Source organism: Aedes aegypti, chromosome 2 (assembly GCF_002204515.2).
Source record: "Aedes aegypti strain LVP_AGWG chromosome 2, AaegL5.0 Primary Assembly, whole genome shotgun sequence".
In the NCBI taxonomy this organism is placed as follows: domain Eukaryota; kingdom Metazoa; phylum Arthropoda; class Insecta; order Diptera; family Culicidae; genus Aedes; species Aedes aegypti.
Genome location: NC_035108.1, coordinates 320325383 through 320343282, shown reverse-complemented (window position 1 = coordinate 320343282; position 17900 = coordinate 320325383). Strand labels below are relative to the sequence as shown.

The following is a 17900-nucleotide window of genomic DNA, read 5'->3' as shown; positions in this document are numbered from 1 at the left end:
GGCCGATATTCTTAGATTGAGCTCGTACGATCAGGTCTAAGCGGGATATTCAAAATGATTTAATTTAACACCTTGCCAGTTTCGAAGAAAAACGGAGGACCCAAAAGAATTCGAAAAAATACTCAAGACCAAAGCTGGTTCCATTACCTTATATAGTTATCACTTGATGTCCGTATTCAAGACTACATCAACAAATTGAATTGGAGTTAAATTTACTGTAATTAGTTGTGTGAAAGTTGATTAAAAAAGAAGCTGGTGTCATTTTTACCCGTTCTGATCCAGACATCACACTGAATAACTCCAAACTGGTAAACATTTCCAAAAAATCCAATGATCCGTAAAATACTATATATCTAGACGATTCCAAACAGAGGCCTTCCGTCAAGAATTTCCAAAATGGCATCAATTTGAACGTTTTTCTATTTGCTGGGCGGATACATACATACACAAAAGTTAAATACCATAGTTCTTGCTTAGTATTAACGAGAAGTTTGTTTATAAACTGTATTTCTAACGATAGCTTAGCTTAGACTGACTACACACATCAATGGTTGCTATTCCGTGATTGACCGAAGTCAGTGAAAATGCACAAAGAATCAACTAAAATTTCGGCTGGGATTGGCCATAATCTTCTTCAGTGTGCATAATTCAGTGCCTCTATTTATACATGGTCAATCACGGCGGCAACCACGTCCTTGCAGTCAGGTGGGATTGGGGGAAGGAATGTTAGTGTGTAACCTTTGCTATTTGGAGACCGTGTTTGCCTCTGCATCTCCACAAAGGTTACTGGGAGGGATGTTTGTTAATGGGGAGGATCGTTGGGTCACAGGATTCACTTTGATGAGCGATTAGACCATGATAAATAATTATTTGTGAGATAGGGTCGATGTACCAATAGCCGCATAGCTAAGACCAAATATTCGTATAAAATCGAAAAATAACGCTAGCGTCATTATTTTTACATCATCTGAAAGCTTTTTATGTTGGTTTTGTGGGAAAAATATGAAAACTGCGAAAATTCATATGTTTGCATTTATTATCGCTTGTGCCACTATAGGAATACATGTGCCTATAGTAGCACTATTTCTAATTTCTGTTCCTATAGTAGCACTAGCACCACGGCGTTGGCAAAATACTAATCAAAACCGTTTTTTTTGCAAAGCTTTTATATTTTTCCTTCAAAGTGTGGATCAAAAGCTTTCGTTTGATGTAAAAAAAAGTACTCAATTCATTAACTATTTCGTATAATAAAAATAGTTTCTCTCAATAGTGCTATTATATCATTTTTTGAACAAAATCAAGCTGTGTATCAATGGTACTTAGATAAATAGCTCCTGACCTTCATGTCAAAAAATATTTTGAAAAGATTCATAGCAAAACGGCCGTAAAAAGCCACTAGTGCGACTATAGGGGACTGTCCACTAAGGGAACACTGACCCTATAAACATGCTTGTATGTAAATATAATATTTTCATTTGATATGAACAATATGTATGTAGAGAAAAATTATGCCGACACTTGAGGTGGCTAACCTTTCAAAGTTTGTTGAATAAAGTGAACCTTTCGCAAGTCTACACTTGTAGTGACGAATCATTAATTTTTTTTAATTACAAAAATAAAGGTAAAAAAAGGAGTTTTGAAAAAATATATAAATAATTTATGAATCAGAGTTTATGTCGACACTCACAGTGACGAACCTTTCAAAGCTTATTGAAAAATCATATTTACGTCTCACCGTTGTAACGATTAAAGGTGCAGTCATACATATTTTATAGATTAGAAATAGTAGCATGAAACGAGCTCACCAATTGATCCGTCATCCTTGAGCAGCAACAATCCACTTTCAGCTTCACTCGTTTGCTCGGCTATATAAAAGTACTCAGAGAAAATAGGCGCGCGACCCGAGAGGGAAAACAACTGACGACTGCTCGGGCTTTCTTGACGCACTGCCCAGGAGCAAGCGTCAAGGTCGAAGGATCAAACACAACTCTATAAACTGTATTTCTAACGACACATTACTAAGTCGAAGTGTTGCTCATTGTTTTGATTTTTTTTGCTAGATGAATTACCATTGGAAAATTGTTGGCCCGGGACCCCACACATGTAAATGAGGCAGTCCCCCGTTTTAGGTGGGTTTTGTAGAGTTTTGAATTTGATGAGTTTTGTAGAGTTTCGGATACATATGACTTAAAACGCTTCCGTTCTTTTTGTATAATTCAGGTTATATTTTATAACAAATATATACTTCCATAAGTGTATAATATATAAATTTCGTAACCTTAATTTTTATACATAAATTTATTACACATGTAAAATATCTACACTGTTACGCACTTTTCACTACTGTATGTTCTTCCTGGTTTTCCTAAATACACTATATTTTGCCGTTTTTTACTTGGACTACTACAAACAACGCTGTACTCCTTTATTTAGCTGTCGTTTACCATTTATCTGCGTAATTTTTTTTTTCTTCTGTTTATTTAAAATGCTAATTAGTTTTCGCACATTGCCATGCTTTGCAGTGCTTCATTTATATAGTTTACGAATTTTTCAATATTTGCGTTTCATAAATGCACATCACTATTGTTTCTTTTGTTGATTTGCGGTCATTACAGTTCCTATCCACGATAAATGTTTTATTGTTTCCGGCTAGACACTAAGCGAGTCGTTGCGCTTGACTGAAATCAAACCGAGGATCGAGCTGATTATGCGTTTATTTATTAAATGTGGCGACATGGGATTAAATTGTGAAGTTTCAAGCGTTGTCTGTGAAAGTGGTATTCAGAGGGGTGGTGTGATGCAAAGAGTGCCGGATGTCACCACGCGCATTTTTTTTTTTGGCGTTCAACTATGACCGTGTTTCCTGCTTTCGTTTGCCAATAAACCGAGTCAGCTATAATTATACAACATTCGAATTTGCTTGCTCACTGTATTTACAAAACGGTCAGCGAACATAAATTTTGAATTTTATTCACAGCGTCTCCTTGATCACCGCATCACTGGTTGTAATCGTATAATGGTCTTCAGTGTGCTTAAATTCCTGTTCACATGGGACAGTTTTGTGGCTATGGACAGAACAAGCAACCAGTATTATATTATGGTTTTGCTTCATTGGTGTTTTCGTGTTTTGAGAAATTTTTATCTTTTTTATCGCATTCATAGACAAACAGACATCTCGTTTTGAAATTTCGACGTTTAATAACTAACGACATCTAATGAATGTTTGTCTCATCAGATGGGAAATTTATCTCCAAAAATAAAATGTCCGATGTTTAACATGTGATTTATGTTCCTGCTTGTCTGTGCCATATCCGTTCTCACCGGAGGTGATATAATTTGCGGGCAGGATCCGGAAGCGCTAATTGTTTGCTGATCTCGATTATTTCGTATTCGCGAAGCGGATCTGTTGACAGGATTTAACGCTTCGCTTCAGTATAACAAATGAATCGGATGGCAGTGGCGGTAGTGACTTTCCGAACGATTTAATCGTTTGTGGCTTTTGGCGGTATGTCTATCGTTGCATTGGCATTATCCTACGATTTCAAGACCATTCGGGGGTTGATCGGAGGTTATGGAGTTTGGCCAGAAAAAACTTAACCGCTAATTCACTGTGGAAAAACTTACACGCATTCAAACGGGGATATTTTTTTAGTATAGCTTAAACAGTTACAACCATATATAGTACGAGTGCGGTAAGGTAAATTCACTTTGCGACGGTGACAGTATAAGATTAAGGATCAAAAACATTTAAGTAGTTTTTTTTTCGTTTTAAGGTTAAAACAATTCACATAACTTATAGTGTGTACGGTTTGAAGTAGAAGGCATTTTCGTAAGTTCGGTTAATTATTTTTGAAATAATTTTCAAATTCTTTCAGCAATCCTCCAAGGGATTTTCGCTACAGCTTATTTCGCTAAACTAAATATAGTGTATCACTTTGGGATCTACAACGTACAGAAAATAACGACTAAAATCAAAATGAAGATTGGCTTTATTTACATGTAGGAATAGGGCTAGAGACACCTAATGGAATATTTGAGCTAGGGATGCGATGCTCGTGAGTCTTAAACAAAAATTTCATAGTTTGAAAATCGTTAGATCTTTCGCGTAGTATTCGATGTCGTAATTTGGTATGTTTCATCAATTCAACTGCTTTGTTAAATTAGCTTGACATCTTATTTTGGTTAGTACGCATTCTGGTTCGTTACGAGTGTACGGATGATTCACTTTAGAATTCATCCTGTTTGTTTTATTTACACTGATCAGTCTTGGTAATTTTTATTTTTCATTGTGTTACTTATAGTTGATATTTCCATTTCCGAACGATGTGGTTTAACCTATACCGATAGAATCTACTTTGCAAATAGCTGGTTTTGATACAAAATGCTTGCGCAATTTCCCTGAAACAATCAAGATGCATCCTTGTTTTTCAATCCACGTAGGTCAACCATTTGAAGGATAAATGGGTCCTCAAATTTTTAACAAAATTTTGTTTTTAATTAATAACACGAAAGAGCATGTTCTTGCAACCACTTGATCAATTTTCCGTGATCAAATTCGGCTAAATAACATTTAAAATTCAATTTAAAAAATAGGTCCAAATTTGAGCCTCGGCATTTTTGATCATGTTTGACATTCACCTAGTCGACAAAAACGCCACAGGTGCTCGACTTTTTAACACTGGGGTTGTTCCTATTTGACATTTTGGAAGGAACACAGAAAACAAAACACACTCAAAATTTGAGTTTAAACCAAGGGTAAATCTCAAAAATCAGAAAAATTGGGTTGTTTCGCTATAAACCAACGAAAAGCATCCAAAAACTTAGTGAGCATGTGTTTCTAGCCTAAACTTAAGCGTCTGGTACTAAAATTAGGACGAGGCTTTAGGACCCTATTATTTAAACATATGTACTTGTTGTTTCTAGGCTGATACAAATTATAAGGTTGATTTTCAAAATTTTAACAAAAAAAATCAATAATTGATTCAACGTTACTTTTCGAACATACCACAAAACACTTGATCTCTAATGAAATTGAATCATCGGATAATCACGCCTAGCGTGTTCGCAGGATTTCCTCCACTGATTCCTTCAAAATCAATTAAAAAAATCCTCAAGTGATTTTTTCAGTAATGGGGTCTTAAAATGTTGAATAAATCTTTGTTTTTAATCAATAACACGAAAAAGCATGTTACTGTAACTACTTTAGCATTTTTCCTTACTCAAATAACGGCTATATCATATTCAAACTTAAATTTAAAAATTGGGTTTATAAATGAACCTTGACACTTTTAATCATGTTTGACGTTCGCTTAGTCGATAAAAACACCACAGGGGTTTTAGTCTTAACACTGCACTCAGAAATACAAATAGTCACAGAATTATTAAAGTTTATGCATTAATGACTATTTTCTATTTGTCTCTCTTTCATTCTGCTGTGAATTTTCACACTAACTGTCATTTCGACTGGGTTGAAGCTTAGCGATGGTTCAACCCAGGTGAATTGACAAATAGGAATAAAATTCCTTGTAGGATGAAAGAGAGGTAGATAGAAAATAGTCATAAACTACTAAAATTTAGTCATTCTGTGACTACCCGTGTTTCTGAGTGTGGGATTGTTCCTGTCTAACATTTCGGAAGGGACACAGAAAAAAAATACACCCAGAATTTGAGTTTAAGCCAAGGGATGTGAAAAAATCTAAAAAAAACATTGAAAATGTTTTTTGGACAAACGAAGACTCCATACAGTTATTTTGATACCGATACATTATCAAATAGATAAGTTTCATTATTACAGAAAATAATGCAAAAATTTAGATATTTTGAATGACTAGCGTACGTTTTTTTCTGAAACCATGAAAAAGCACTTGGTCCAGTCTGCTTGAACACCAACCAAGTATTAATAGCAGACGGTCAAAATTCTTTAAATTGTGTCAAGGGTAAAACACAGCCATTCGATTATGAAGACAAGATCCAATGAACCAACGTCATTACCTAATTCATTTATTCACTGATTGAACAACTATTTTTAGTTGAAATTATGACTCATAAGACAAAGAGTACTATACAACTCTAGATCTCAATGTAAACGTTCCTTTTCAAATAGATATAATCTAAAAAATATATATATATATACATATAAGTTAAGATCGAACCCTTACCGATCCTCAACAATCATCCATACACCAATCGCTTTATTGGTGTATCATCATTTTCATCATTCCCGGCAACAACAACAACAACGACGACGTCCACCACACCGACGACGATAGCCCAGCTAGTAGAACGGAAACAGTAGTCTAGCATCAGCATTTCATCACCTGACAACATAGGTAGCATTTACGTGGACAACCACCGAAAGAGACCACTAAACGAAGCCACAACCCTTTGGACCCGCGGCATCAGCATAAGCATTGCAATAGGTAGTGAGGTTTGATCGTAATCATTAATTGAATAAAGGTTCTTTTTTTAAAACTTAGTCTGGGTGACACCCTTCTTCACTGGCGCAGTCGGCAGTTCTAGCGTGGAGTAGTTAAAGTGTAGTGAAAAGTGTTCTTATCCGAAATCATCGGCGGCTTACCGAGGAGCAAAGGAGGAAACACCTAAACTACAGATTCTAGTGCACCGGCGGTTTACCGAGACACCAAAATCATCTTTAACGAAGCTTCACACCTGCTAGAAGACATCGAACCATCCGAGGGAATATCGGACAATCGAACCATCCGAGGGAATATCGGACAATTTAACCATCCGAGGGAACATCGGATAAAACCGTAAGTAGAATTAAGCTTTTTTATGTAAGTGATTATCAGAGTGATTTAAGTGAATGATCGAAAGTAAGATCAAAATAACAAAATATAAGAAAAAATATCTATTATAGTGAAAAAAAAAATAATTTAGCTTTTTATATCCAAATTTAAAACAAAAACCCTAGAAAAAAAGTGATTTTACCAAATTATCTTAAAAAATGACCCCAACGAAACTGAGACATACGAAGAAATTTTCCCTCGTGTGTACCGAAGAACTATTACGAAAATAACATTTGGTGTACCACTTTTAATTCGAATTTTGAAAGAATACATGGATCCCAGGCGATCAAACTGCATTATGTGTCCTGAAAACGTGATACAATCCTTACAAATTGTATACAAAAACTATTTTAGTAGATGCAAAACTTTCAAACTCTGCATATCACAAAAAATTCTCATTGATCTACCAAACTTAGAAGATCAAAACTCAATTATCGAGGATACCCACGAAACAGCTCACAGAGGTATTCGTGAAAATCTGGAGGAGATAAAAAGGAGATTCTTTTTTCCTAATATGAAAAGGAAAGTTAGGAAGTACATCATCCTATGTGATACTTGTAATACAGCAAAATACGTGAGAAAACCTTACAAAATTAAATTTGGAGAAACCCCTATACCGAAACAACCTATTGAAATTATTCATATAGATATCTACATCGCTCAACCAAATTTATTTTTATCTGTAGTAGACAAGTTCACAAGGTATGGAACATTAATCCCAATAAAATCGAGATCAACTGCGGATATACGAAAGGCGATAATAAAATACATAACACTGTACGGCACTCCAAGCTTGATTGTCTCGGATAACGAACCAGCAATTAAGTCCATCGAAATTCGAGGATTACTCTCAGATCTCAATATACAGCAATATTTTACTCCTTCGAACCACAGTCAAACAAACGGAATAGTCGAAAGATTTCATTCGACAATAACCGAAATTTTTAACGCTAATAAACACAAATATGGTGAAGTGTCAAAGAAAGAAAAATTTTTAATCGCATGTTCTTTGTACAATAACAGCATCCATACAGCTACCAACATGAAACCACGTGAAATTTTATATGCAGCCAAAAATGGACAGGAGAGACCGATAGAAATGGAACGCCTTGTTGAACTTCGTGACAAGTTGAAGCGAGAGGATCCGCCAAAACTAAAACAAAACGAATTGGCATACAACCGCATCCAAGGAGTGAAGTCGAAAATTAAGGACCGCTATCAACAAGTGCGAGTACGATCTAACCGGAAACACACGTCCAAAGATATCCTAAGTCGAAAATTGCATAAAGAAAAACTGCGACGAATCCGAAAGTAACACCACAGAATCTCTAATGTTTTTTTTTTCATTTGTTTTCTCTTTTTAGATGACGTTTATTTGGAATATCCTGATAACAACCACATTCCTTACTCAGCTATCCCAACCACAATCCATCCACGTCATTAATCTCAAACAAAACCCCGGTCTTTTAACCATAGAAACTGGCAACAGTTTTATAAAAATAGGCAATCACAGATTGTTTCATATCCTAGAACTGGATAATTACGAACCTATTTTTAGAAAATTGCTTGCTAATATCCAAGGAATACGGACATTCTCAAATTTTATTGATATGTTTGAAATCTTAGAATCGAAATATGGAACCGTTCACAGTTTATTCAATAATCTTCGACCAAAGCAAAGAAATAAAAGAGGATTATTTAATTTTCTCGGAACTGGAATAAAAGGAATTACAGGAAATATGGACCATAACGACTATGAACAAATTTCGAAAAATATTTTTGAACTGCAGATCAAGAACAAAAGACTTATTAACGAAAACAACGAACAGCTTAAAATTAATCTACAACTCCAAAATAGAATCAATTCCATTATCAACCGTTTAAATCAACAACAGAGTGAAATAACTAAAAACATTATATCAGCTAGATTTGAAAACGAAACCAACAAAAACTTTAAATTATCTAGAGAAATTTTAAAAATCAATTACAACTTAGACAACCTTAAATCACATTTAGAAGACATTTTTGAATCAATTCAGTTAGCAAGAACTAACATTATTCCCAAACAAATACTTTCAATTGAAGAGTTAGGATTTGTTTCAGATATATTAGAAGAACAAAACATTAGGACGAACAGTTTAGATCAAATTTATGAATATTTAGAATTGTCAGCATTTTATAACCATTCAAAACTAATATTTGTTGTGTCAATTCCAAAAATAGAAAAAGCTATGTATACAATTTTTTTCCTAGAACCTCTTCCAGTAGTAGATAAAATTTTAAAACTTCCTGCTAATGCTGCTTTGCAAAGCGACAACAGAACATATTTCATCAAGAAGGATTGCCTGCGAATCGAAAGGACAAGACTGTGCAATCTAAGCAGCCTAGAGGACATAACCGGCGACCTATGCTACTCAAACCTACTAAGAGGACTATCAGGAAACTGTACTTTCGTAAAATGCTATCAATCAACGGAGATCAAAGCGATCATGGACAATTACCTTGTCGCTAAAAACATCAATAACACAGAAATCGAATCGAATTGTGGTCTTTCAAAACGAAACTTATCTGGAACGTATTTGATAGAGTTCCACAATTGCTCTGTCATAATAAATGGCACCAAGTTCTCAAATGTCGAAGCAAACAAATCAGAACCGACATTTGTTATGCCATTAGATGGTTTACATATCAATGAACAGACCCTGGAAATCCAGAATAATATGGAAGAAATTCACATCCATAATAGACATCGGATTGAAGCATTAACTAAGGAACACAAAATTCAGACATACACATCTCTAAGTATGTCGACCGTATGTTTTCTTCTAAGTATCGTTGCAGGTCTTTCATGGATTTCGAGAAAACGCAGACAGATATCTCTTCATATTGGAGCATCCATGGAGTCTAAAAGCAAACCAGAAATTAAACCTGAGACCAGTACAATTCGGGACGAATCGTCTCCAAAAGGGGGAGTAGTTAAGATCGAACCCTTACCGATCCTCAACAATCATCCATACACCAATCGCTTTATTGGTGTATCATCATTTTCATCATTCCCGGCAACAACAACAACAACGACGACGTCCACCACACCGACGACGATAGCCCAGCTAGTAGAACGGAAACAGTAGTCTAGCATCAGCATTTCATCACCTGACAACATAGGTAGCATTTACGTGGACAACCACCGAAAGAGACCACTAAACGAAGCCACAACCCTTTGGACCCGCGGCATCAGCAGTTCTTCCACAGCAACAGCATAAGCATTGCAATAGGTAGTGAGGTTTGATCGTAATCATTAATTGAATAAAGGTTCAGTTCGTTTTAGGCAGTAGATCGAGTAAGTTCTTTTTTTAAAACTTAGTCTGGGTGACACCCTTCTTTACTTATATATATATATATATATATATATATATATATATATATATATATATATATATATATATATATATATATATATATATATATATATATATATATATATATATATATATATATATATATATATATATATATATATAAAATGGTCAATTTGTTGAAGTGGATCGTCCAGCAGACCATGAAGCGGGTTGGTCTACGTGTTTTTAAGGTCAGGAAGGCGCCAAACCGGACTGACAAGTAAAACACGGTGGCCAAATTGTGTGCGAGGAAGCTGTACCATGAGGGGCTGGTCAAGCCAGGCTGTTTCGTCATGGACGACGATACATCAAGACGAACACCGAACAAGTTCCCGGGCTCGCGTTCCGGAAAAGTTCCGGAAGAGAAAGATGGACAAATTCTCGAAGAAGTACCTGTTGTGGCAGGCGATCTGCGAGTGCGGACGGCACAGCAAACCGTTCGTCACAAGCGGCACCATAAATGGGCAGATTTATCGAGAGGAATGCTTGCAGAAGCGCTTGCTGCCTTTCCTCCGCTCTCACCGTGGTCCCACGCTGTTCTGGCCGTATCTCGCTTAGTGCCATTACGACATGTTATGGATTGGTACCAAGCGAAAGGCGGTAATGTGATCGCGAAGGAGGCGAACCCGCCAAATATACCAGAACTTCGTCCGATCGAAAAGTTTTGAGCGATAATGCAGAAAAAGTTGAAGAAATGCGGAAAAACAGTCAAAACCGATGAAGCTTTGAAGAAAAACTGGGAGAAATTGTGTTAGAAAGATGGGCAAAGACTCGCCCAAGATCTGATGAGCAGTGTTAAGAAAAATGTAGGAGGAGAGCTTGGGGGAGGAAAGTCAATAAATCTTCAATAAATCTGATTTAAAATGATTGTTTGGTGATCATTTTTGTGTGTCTCCTCCAAACTTGGTTAGAACACCTTAGGTATTCGAGAACGAGTTGACTTTGAACAAACAGCGAGTACAAGTATTCATAGAAGACGATCAAAGCTCTTCAAATTGTGTCAAGGGTAAAACGCAGCAATTCGATTATTTTAAAAGATCCAATGAACCAACGTCATCACCTAATTTACTTATTCATTGTAATAACCTAATTTACTTATTATTGAACAATAATAATAGAAATTATGATTTATAAGACAAAGTGTACTGTACAACTCTAGATTTCAATGTAAACGTTCTTTTTCAAATCGATTTATTTACAAAGAAAAACATTTTCATTGCACAGCACATGCTTTTACAAACTAACACAAACTTGCTGCAATTGGTCGCTCGTTTAGCTCTAGCAATAAAATTCCAATTACCGCAACTTATCAAATGTTCACTTTTATAGAGCTGTTTCATCGTACACGATAGAGTGCGTTGAAATTCATACGTCTCAATCATTAAGTCGTAAAATAAGTAGCCATTTTATATCTCCTTCCGCCTTTCTATCTGTTAGGTACATTTATGGTGCCGTTCTCTATCGAGGGCAATTCTTTTCAAATAAAATCACTTTCAACCATCAATATTCAATTAACCGCTTGACTTACGTGCTGTATATAACGAGAGATTCGTCCTACCATCTCCCGGAATGTTAATGGGACCGATCAATCACGTAGATATAAAATTACTCGTTGCAACATAGTGGCAAGTGATAGCTTCTGTTTCCTCGTGTCCATCGTAACCAATAAAATGAGTGCCAAAAGCACTGTAAACGTTACTCCACGTGCAAAGAAATCTTGTTTCCAATCGAATAGTAGTTTGCCCTTTGGTTGCGTTCGATAATATCCTATCTTCACGGGTGACCCCCGAAGCCAATCAGCAGAAATCCGGGTCGATTAAAGCTCCAAGAATTGTGCTACCCTCCCTGCCTCTAACAGATGTTGCTCAACCAATCGGACGCGAGGCTTGGTCAGACGGTTGATTGTAGTGAAACAATAATTTAAATAATCACAGAGTGTGGCAAGATGTTGCCCGCAACATTCGGAACGGCTCGAGTCCGGCCGCACGTGTTTGCGCGCTTGTTAGCGGGAATCCCGAGGCGAGAGGGACAACAGGCCCTACCCCGCCACGCAAACTACTTGGTAATATAATCATTTCATTGTTTTTATGGAACGTCTGTGGAATCTAATCTAATTGAAGTTAATTGAAGTCAAGTATGGCAAAATCATTCATTTTCATAAAGTAAAACAAACTATCAATAGACAAAATCTTCAGAAATCCAAAAGATCAACTTCAATGTCTAAGGAAAGAAAAATCACTCCAGCAGTGGATTCATATTCCAATAATGAAAAAGGAACAAACATTGTTCGAGGCTCGCTCGCGATTAACCTAAGAGCGTATCAGCCAGATAATGATTTATAAATATTCATCAAGATTGGTTTGACCTATATGCGTGTGCTTGCGCGCATGTGTTTGACTGCCAGCCGGCAGCAGCAGGATGCATCTTGTTTGCTTCGCTTAAGTGTGGCTACCGGGCTTTTGAGATGAACCGCCTGTCTGTTTCATCGGGCGGCGAGCGAAATAAAATCAGCAGAAATAATCACGTGCCGATCGCCCAAGTTGCGCTCGAAAGGTTAAACGCTTCGATTACCGGGCAGATTACCGATTAAAGAGCATAGCGAGATTTTTCCCCCGCAGGATTCTGTGTACCTAATCGTTTCGATATAACATTACATCTTCTTCGTCGCAAACTACTTCGAGAGTGGTTACGTATATTTATGTTCAACGACCGACATCTATTGCGCGCGCCTGTACATATCATGTTTCCAACCTTTGACTAAATTCTATATCTACAACCAGGAAGGCGTTGGAATCTCTTGCAATATGCTAACCGCGTCGTGACGGCCCATATTCCGGCAGATCTCGATCAGATTGCAGACCGCGTTCAGATCCCGGTTTCGGCATTCCCACAGGTCGAGGATCTGATCGGTAGGCGAGGGTTTGGTAGCGAAGTACGCCAGGTAACGATCCACGCTCAGATGGGCAGCCAACATGCGCCAATCGTTACCCTTTTGCGTCGGTGGATCCAAGCACTTGCACAGCTTCTTTTTCACCAACTTGCTCAGGCGAAATTTGTCCGTGTTGATGACATTGTGTTCACCATTGGCCGAATTCGAGCCTACACTGCAAATGGTCATCGTTTCGAAGGAACTTGACGAATGCTGACAGTTACTGCCATCTTTCGAGAGAGGAGTGAATGACGAAATACTCAGCGTCGAAGGTGCCACATTGAATCCGCAATTTTCCTGTATTGCTTGCACATCGATCTTGAAGTCGCACTTATCGTGCTCCGTCCGACTCAGCGTAAAGCTACAGTGCAGCGTGGAGTTGCTATTATTCCACACATGGGAAAACGGTATCACCTGTCGGTCACCATAAGGCTTCGACTTCCATCCTCCCACGCATCTAATATCTATACACAGATCTTGGCTGTTGTCGGAGAAGTATAGCACCGTACTCTTTCCCAGTAGCACTCCTCCGATCTCCTGTTCACAGTATCTACAGCGTTCTTCGGCTCCCGGGTTATCCTCAACTATGTATATCCTTACGCTAACATCGGAAAACTCCGGCACCGTTGACGGACCGCAGATGAACATCCTCAGCTTCTTGCAAGCCACTCGCTCCTGAATATCATTCGCCGATTCGCCCACCAACACGTACTTCCCAAAGGCCTCGGTCAACACGTACGCGTACCGTTTGTCGATCTGTACAAACGCCGGCGTGTTGATGTTCTCCTTCCCAATGGTAACCGCCTCGTTCCACCGGCCGGATCCGTCCGCCGAGTGGTACAACGAGAACTGCCAGTTGGACAGATTCTCCGCACAGTGAGGCACCTTCAGCACAATAGGCTTGTGCACTTTGGTGTCCGGGGGGCCGCAGAACACCACCGGACTGAGGAACGTGATGCGCGATCCCGGGCTCTGAATGGAGAACTTCTCGTCTTTGACGATGGACAGGACCACGCTCTGCTTCTGGTGTTTGGAGATGGCACCCTCCGGGATGAGAAGCGCCACGTAGTAGGTGTTCAGTCGCATCAAGGCGCCCGCTGGCGTAAGGGTCATCTGGGTGTAGTCGGTGGTTCGCAGTCCGTTGGATGCGATTTGGTCGACGGGGGCCGGCAAGGTGGAGTTGACTATTAGGGCTTGATCGTAGTTTGAATCACCGGCTGAAATGGGAAGAAGGAGATGATTGGTTCGTATGAATAAATCGTTCTATAGGAGTATGTGCTACTAGGTGCTTTTAAGTTATATGTTACTTCTAGTCCAGTTTATCAAGTGTAAGTAGATATAAAAAATGTTTCTGAACAAAATAACAAAACTGATTATTATACAGAATACTTGAGGGAGTCAGAATACCTCAGCGAAGTACCTGAAGTATTTTCGAAGCAATTCCTGGAGGTGTTGCTAGAGAAATTCCTGGAAGAATTATTGTAGAAATCCATGAAGAATTGTCTGTTGAAATTTTACCAGTAAAAATTCAGCAAGGTTTTCTGGTGGACTCTTTGCAGTACCTAATTGATAGTGATAGTTCCATTAGAATATCGGAACAAAACCCTAAAAAATGTTAAGAGATGAGATATTCCTAGAAGTGTTCTCAGAGGGAATCTTGAACAAATCCTATTAAGATTCCTTCGGAGGATTCACTGGATGAATCCTTGAGACATACTCAGAGAAAAAAAATGGTCTAAATGTTTTCTAGAGCTCCTCCTTCAGTAATTTCTAGCGGTGTCTCAGAAGAAAAAATCCTTAACACTAGGAGCTCCGGGATCAAATATCAGATTACGTTAAATTTCAATCAGCCGTATCTCAGCAATGGCTCAACCGATTTTCAAAATTTCGATTGAGTCGTTTCACTTTCTCATGTCTATATTCGATTGTTTAGTACGGCTACAAAAAAGTTCCTAGTGTGTTCGAATTTCTCCTAGAGCAATGAAACCAGTACAAACTTTTTTTTGCACACTGAAGCGGCATTAGAACCATGTCAAATTTTACCGCAAATGTTATAATTTAAGGTTTTTCTAACCTGGATGACCATAGATACCAAGAAAAATAATGCCTGTGAAGCAAAAAAAAAAAAAACAAAAGAATATTTCGTGCATCCCTAACGAGGCATATTTTTGTAGACCGCGGAATTCATATACAAACCTTTACTGCTCTGTTATAGATTTGGAATATTCAATAAAGTATTTTAAAACAAGTTGCACTACATTTTGATCCCTTTGGATTTAATCTAAATAACTTATATCTGATCTAGATCAGTTTTATCCCTTGGTAAACTATTTTTTCCGTCATGTTGTTAAATTTTTAGCATTTTTTCGATACAAATTTGCTTGCAGAATTGCAGAGAATATGTCTGAATAGATTTATTTTTCTATTGCACTCAAAATTTATAATACTGAAAAGAATCAAGAAATACCTTGAGTAGAAAGAGATATTCGAGATTACACTCCGAAACTTATGTCGATTAAGGGGGCAGGATCCGTCATCAATTTTGGAATTTTCAAAAGCAGTTTTTTCCTTCAAAATCAAGAAAATTTACTGGAAAATGTGTTCACAGTATTCAATTCTCCAACCGCAACACAGTGAACACATTATCATCGAAAAATTTTCAGTTTTGAACAGAAAAACTGCTTTTGAAGTTTCGATGATGACGATGATTACGATGTCGAAGTGTTGATCGTTAAGAGGAAAATAACCATCATCGTTTTACAAATTTTCAAAACCAGTTTTTTTGCTCTAAATTGAAGCAATGATCATAAAAATCTATCAATGCATTGCACTTGCTATCTGTAATTCATTGATAGATTTTTATGAGGATTTCTTTAGATATGAACGAAAAAACTGGTTTTCAATTTTTGATGATTGCCGATGATTGAATGATGGAGTCTTGAGCCTTAAAAAACATTAAAAATCATATTTTTAACCTGTTTGCCTATAAACAAATCAAGCAATGACATGTAGTCTTTTTAAGCATAAACTGAATTGTACGTATCCAATGTACATTTTTGAATAATTTTAAGTATTTTAAGTAATTTTTGGATACACTCAAAATTTCTTTTACTAAAAAAATACGAAAATACTTGTTTTATTATAACTGTTTACCCATAAATCGAGTTTCAAAACGATGACATGTAGTTTCTCTTCCTAAATTTGATTGTGCAGAAACAGTGTGTATGATTGAGTAGAATGGTAAATGTTGAATCACTCTCAAAACTTATTTGATTGCCAGTAAATAATAATTGAAATCAACTAGGGGAAAAGCACCAATTTCCCTGTGCTAATTTTCGACCCATTTATACGATTTTGACCTACTTTGTATGAAAATCCGAAAATTGGCACAGAATTCTTGTAGGTCGAAAATTAGTGCTTTTCCCCTACTTATACGCAACTTAGTAGAAGAAGTTCAGTGATTGGGATAGAATAATAGAATACCGTAAGGAGGCCATTCACCGCTCATTGAATTATTTTGAGAAAACTGATCTAATTTCCACAACAAAAGTTATCAACAAGTATTAGCATATAAGAATAGAATGTATTAGAGTTATCACTATGAAATTTGATTTATATGCAAACAGGTTAAAAAACTAAGGATTCTTGATAATAAATCTTCGAGCTGTTTAGTAGAATACCGATAAGTAGATGAAAAAACCGAATTTAGTACTGTACCATTTAATTCCACTAAAGTTTGTATCCTTTGACATCCTTTGACGGACCTGGTGTAGTGGTTAGAACACTCGCCTCTCACGCCGAAGACCTGGGATCGAATCCCATCCCCGACATAGTCACTTATGACGTAAAAAGTTATAGTGACGACTTCCTTCGGAAGGGAAGTAAAGCCGTTGGTCCCGAGATGAACTAGCCCAGGGCTAAAAATCTCGTTAATAAAGTCAAATCAATCAATCAATCCTTTGACAGATACGCGTACTTCGACCTAAACTGTAAGGCCGTCTTCAGTGTCGTGTACTAGACTCGAGTCTAGTACACGACACTGAAGACGACCTTACAATTGAGGTCAAAATACGCGTATCTGTCAAAGGATACAAACTCTAGTGGAATTAAATGGTACAGTACTAAATTCGGTTTTTTCATCATCATATCAGCTGATAGCTGATGGTTTAAAACTATCAATATCACTTGCGAGCTATCAATATCACTTCGATTTGACATCCAACAGCAGTGATGCGACATTGCACTCTAGATCAAAATCACTGCAGAATGAGTGATCACGTGGTCATTATCCATGCTATTAATGTTTTTCAGTGACCAACACATAGTTTCAATCTATCTGCAACACTGTCGAAAATATCGTACTGATAAATTGCCATTTTATCTGCTTAATGTAAAGGTAAACTTAACCCATCAGTGATATCCATAGTCTATCGCCATCACTGCGCTGCTGATGGAGTAGACAGAATGATGTTGATGTGATAAGGAATGATCCGATTTGTATCGCAGTCGGCCTGTACAAATCAGCAAATATTAGGCGTTGATAGTGACATCGAGCAACTCTGATCAAAACCGAAAGGATCAAACAGTAATGCACTTGTTTCAAAATATTTTGTCGAAGATATCAACCCTCTAGAATTTATATTGAAAGCACTAGAGGTTTAGCTGTCAAAATCAGCAACCTATTCAAATTTGCCTCGTTAAGGCTGCTCGAAATATTCGTTTTCCGATACATGTGTTATTCTTCTTATTGTTCACGATTATTCGCAT

General features: G+C 37.3%; 1 protein-coding gene across 1 annotated transcript in view; it reads right to left on the bottom strand.

The window, feature by feature from the left end:
* Window positions 1-11131: 11131 nt before the first annotated feature.
* Window positions 11132-17900, bottom strand: part of LOC5570957 (netrin receptor unc-5) — a 507697-nt gene continuing 500928 nt past the window's right edge. Inside the window, exon 12 of the mRNA XM_021845791.1 lies at window positions 11132-14350. Within this exon, the coding sequence (XP_021701483.1) occupies window positions 12975-14350 (1376 nt within the window). The 3' untranslated portion in view covers window positions 11132-12974. The remainder of the gene's footprint in view (window positions 14351-17900) is intronic.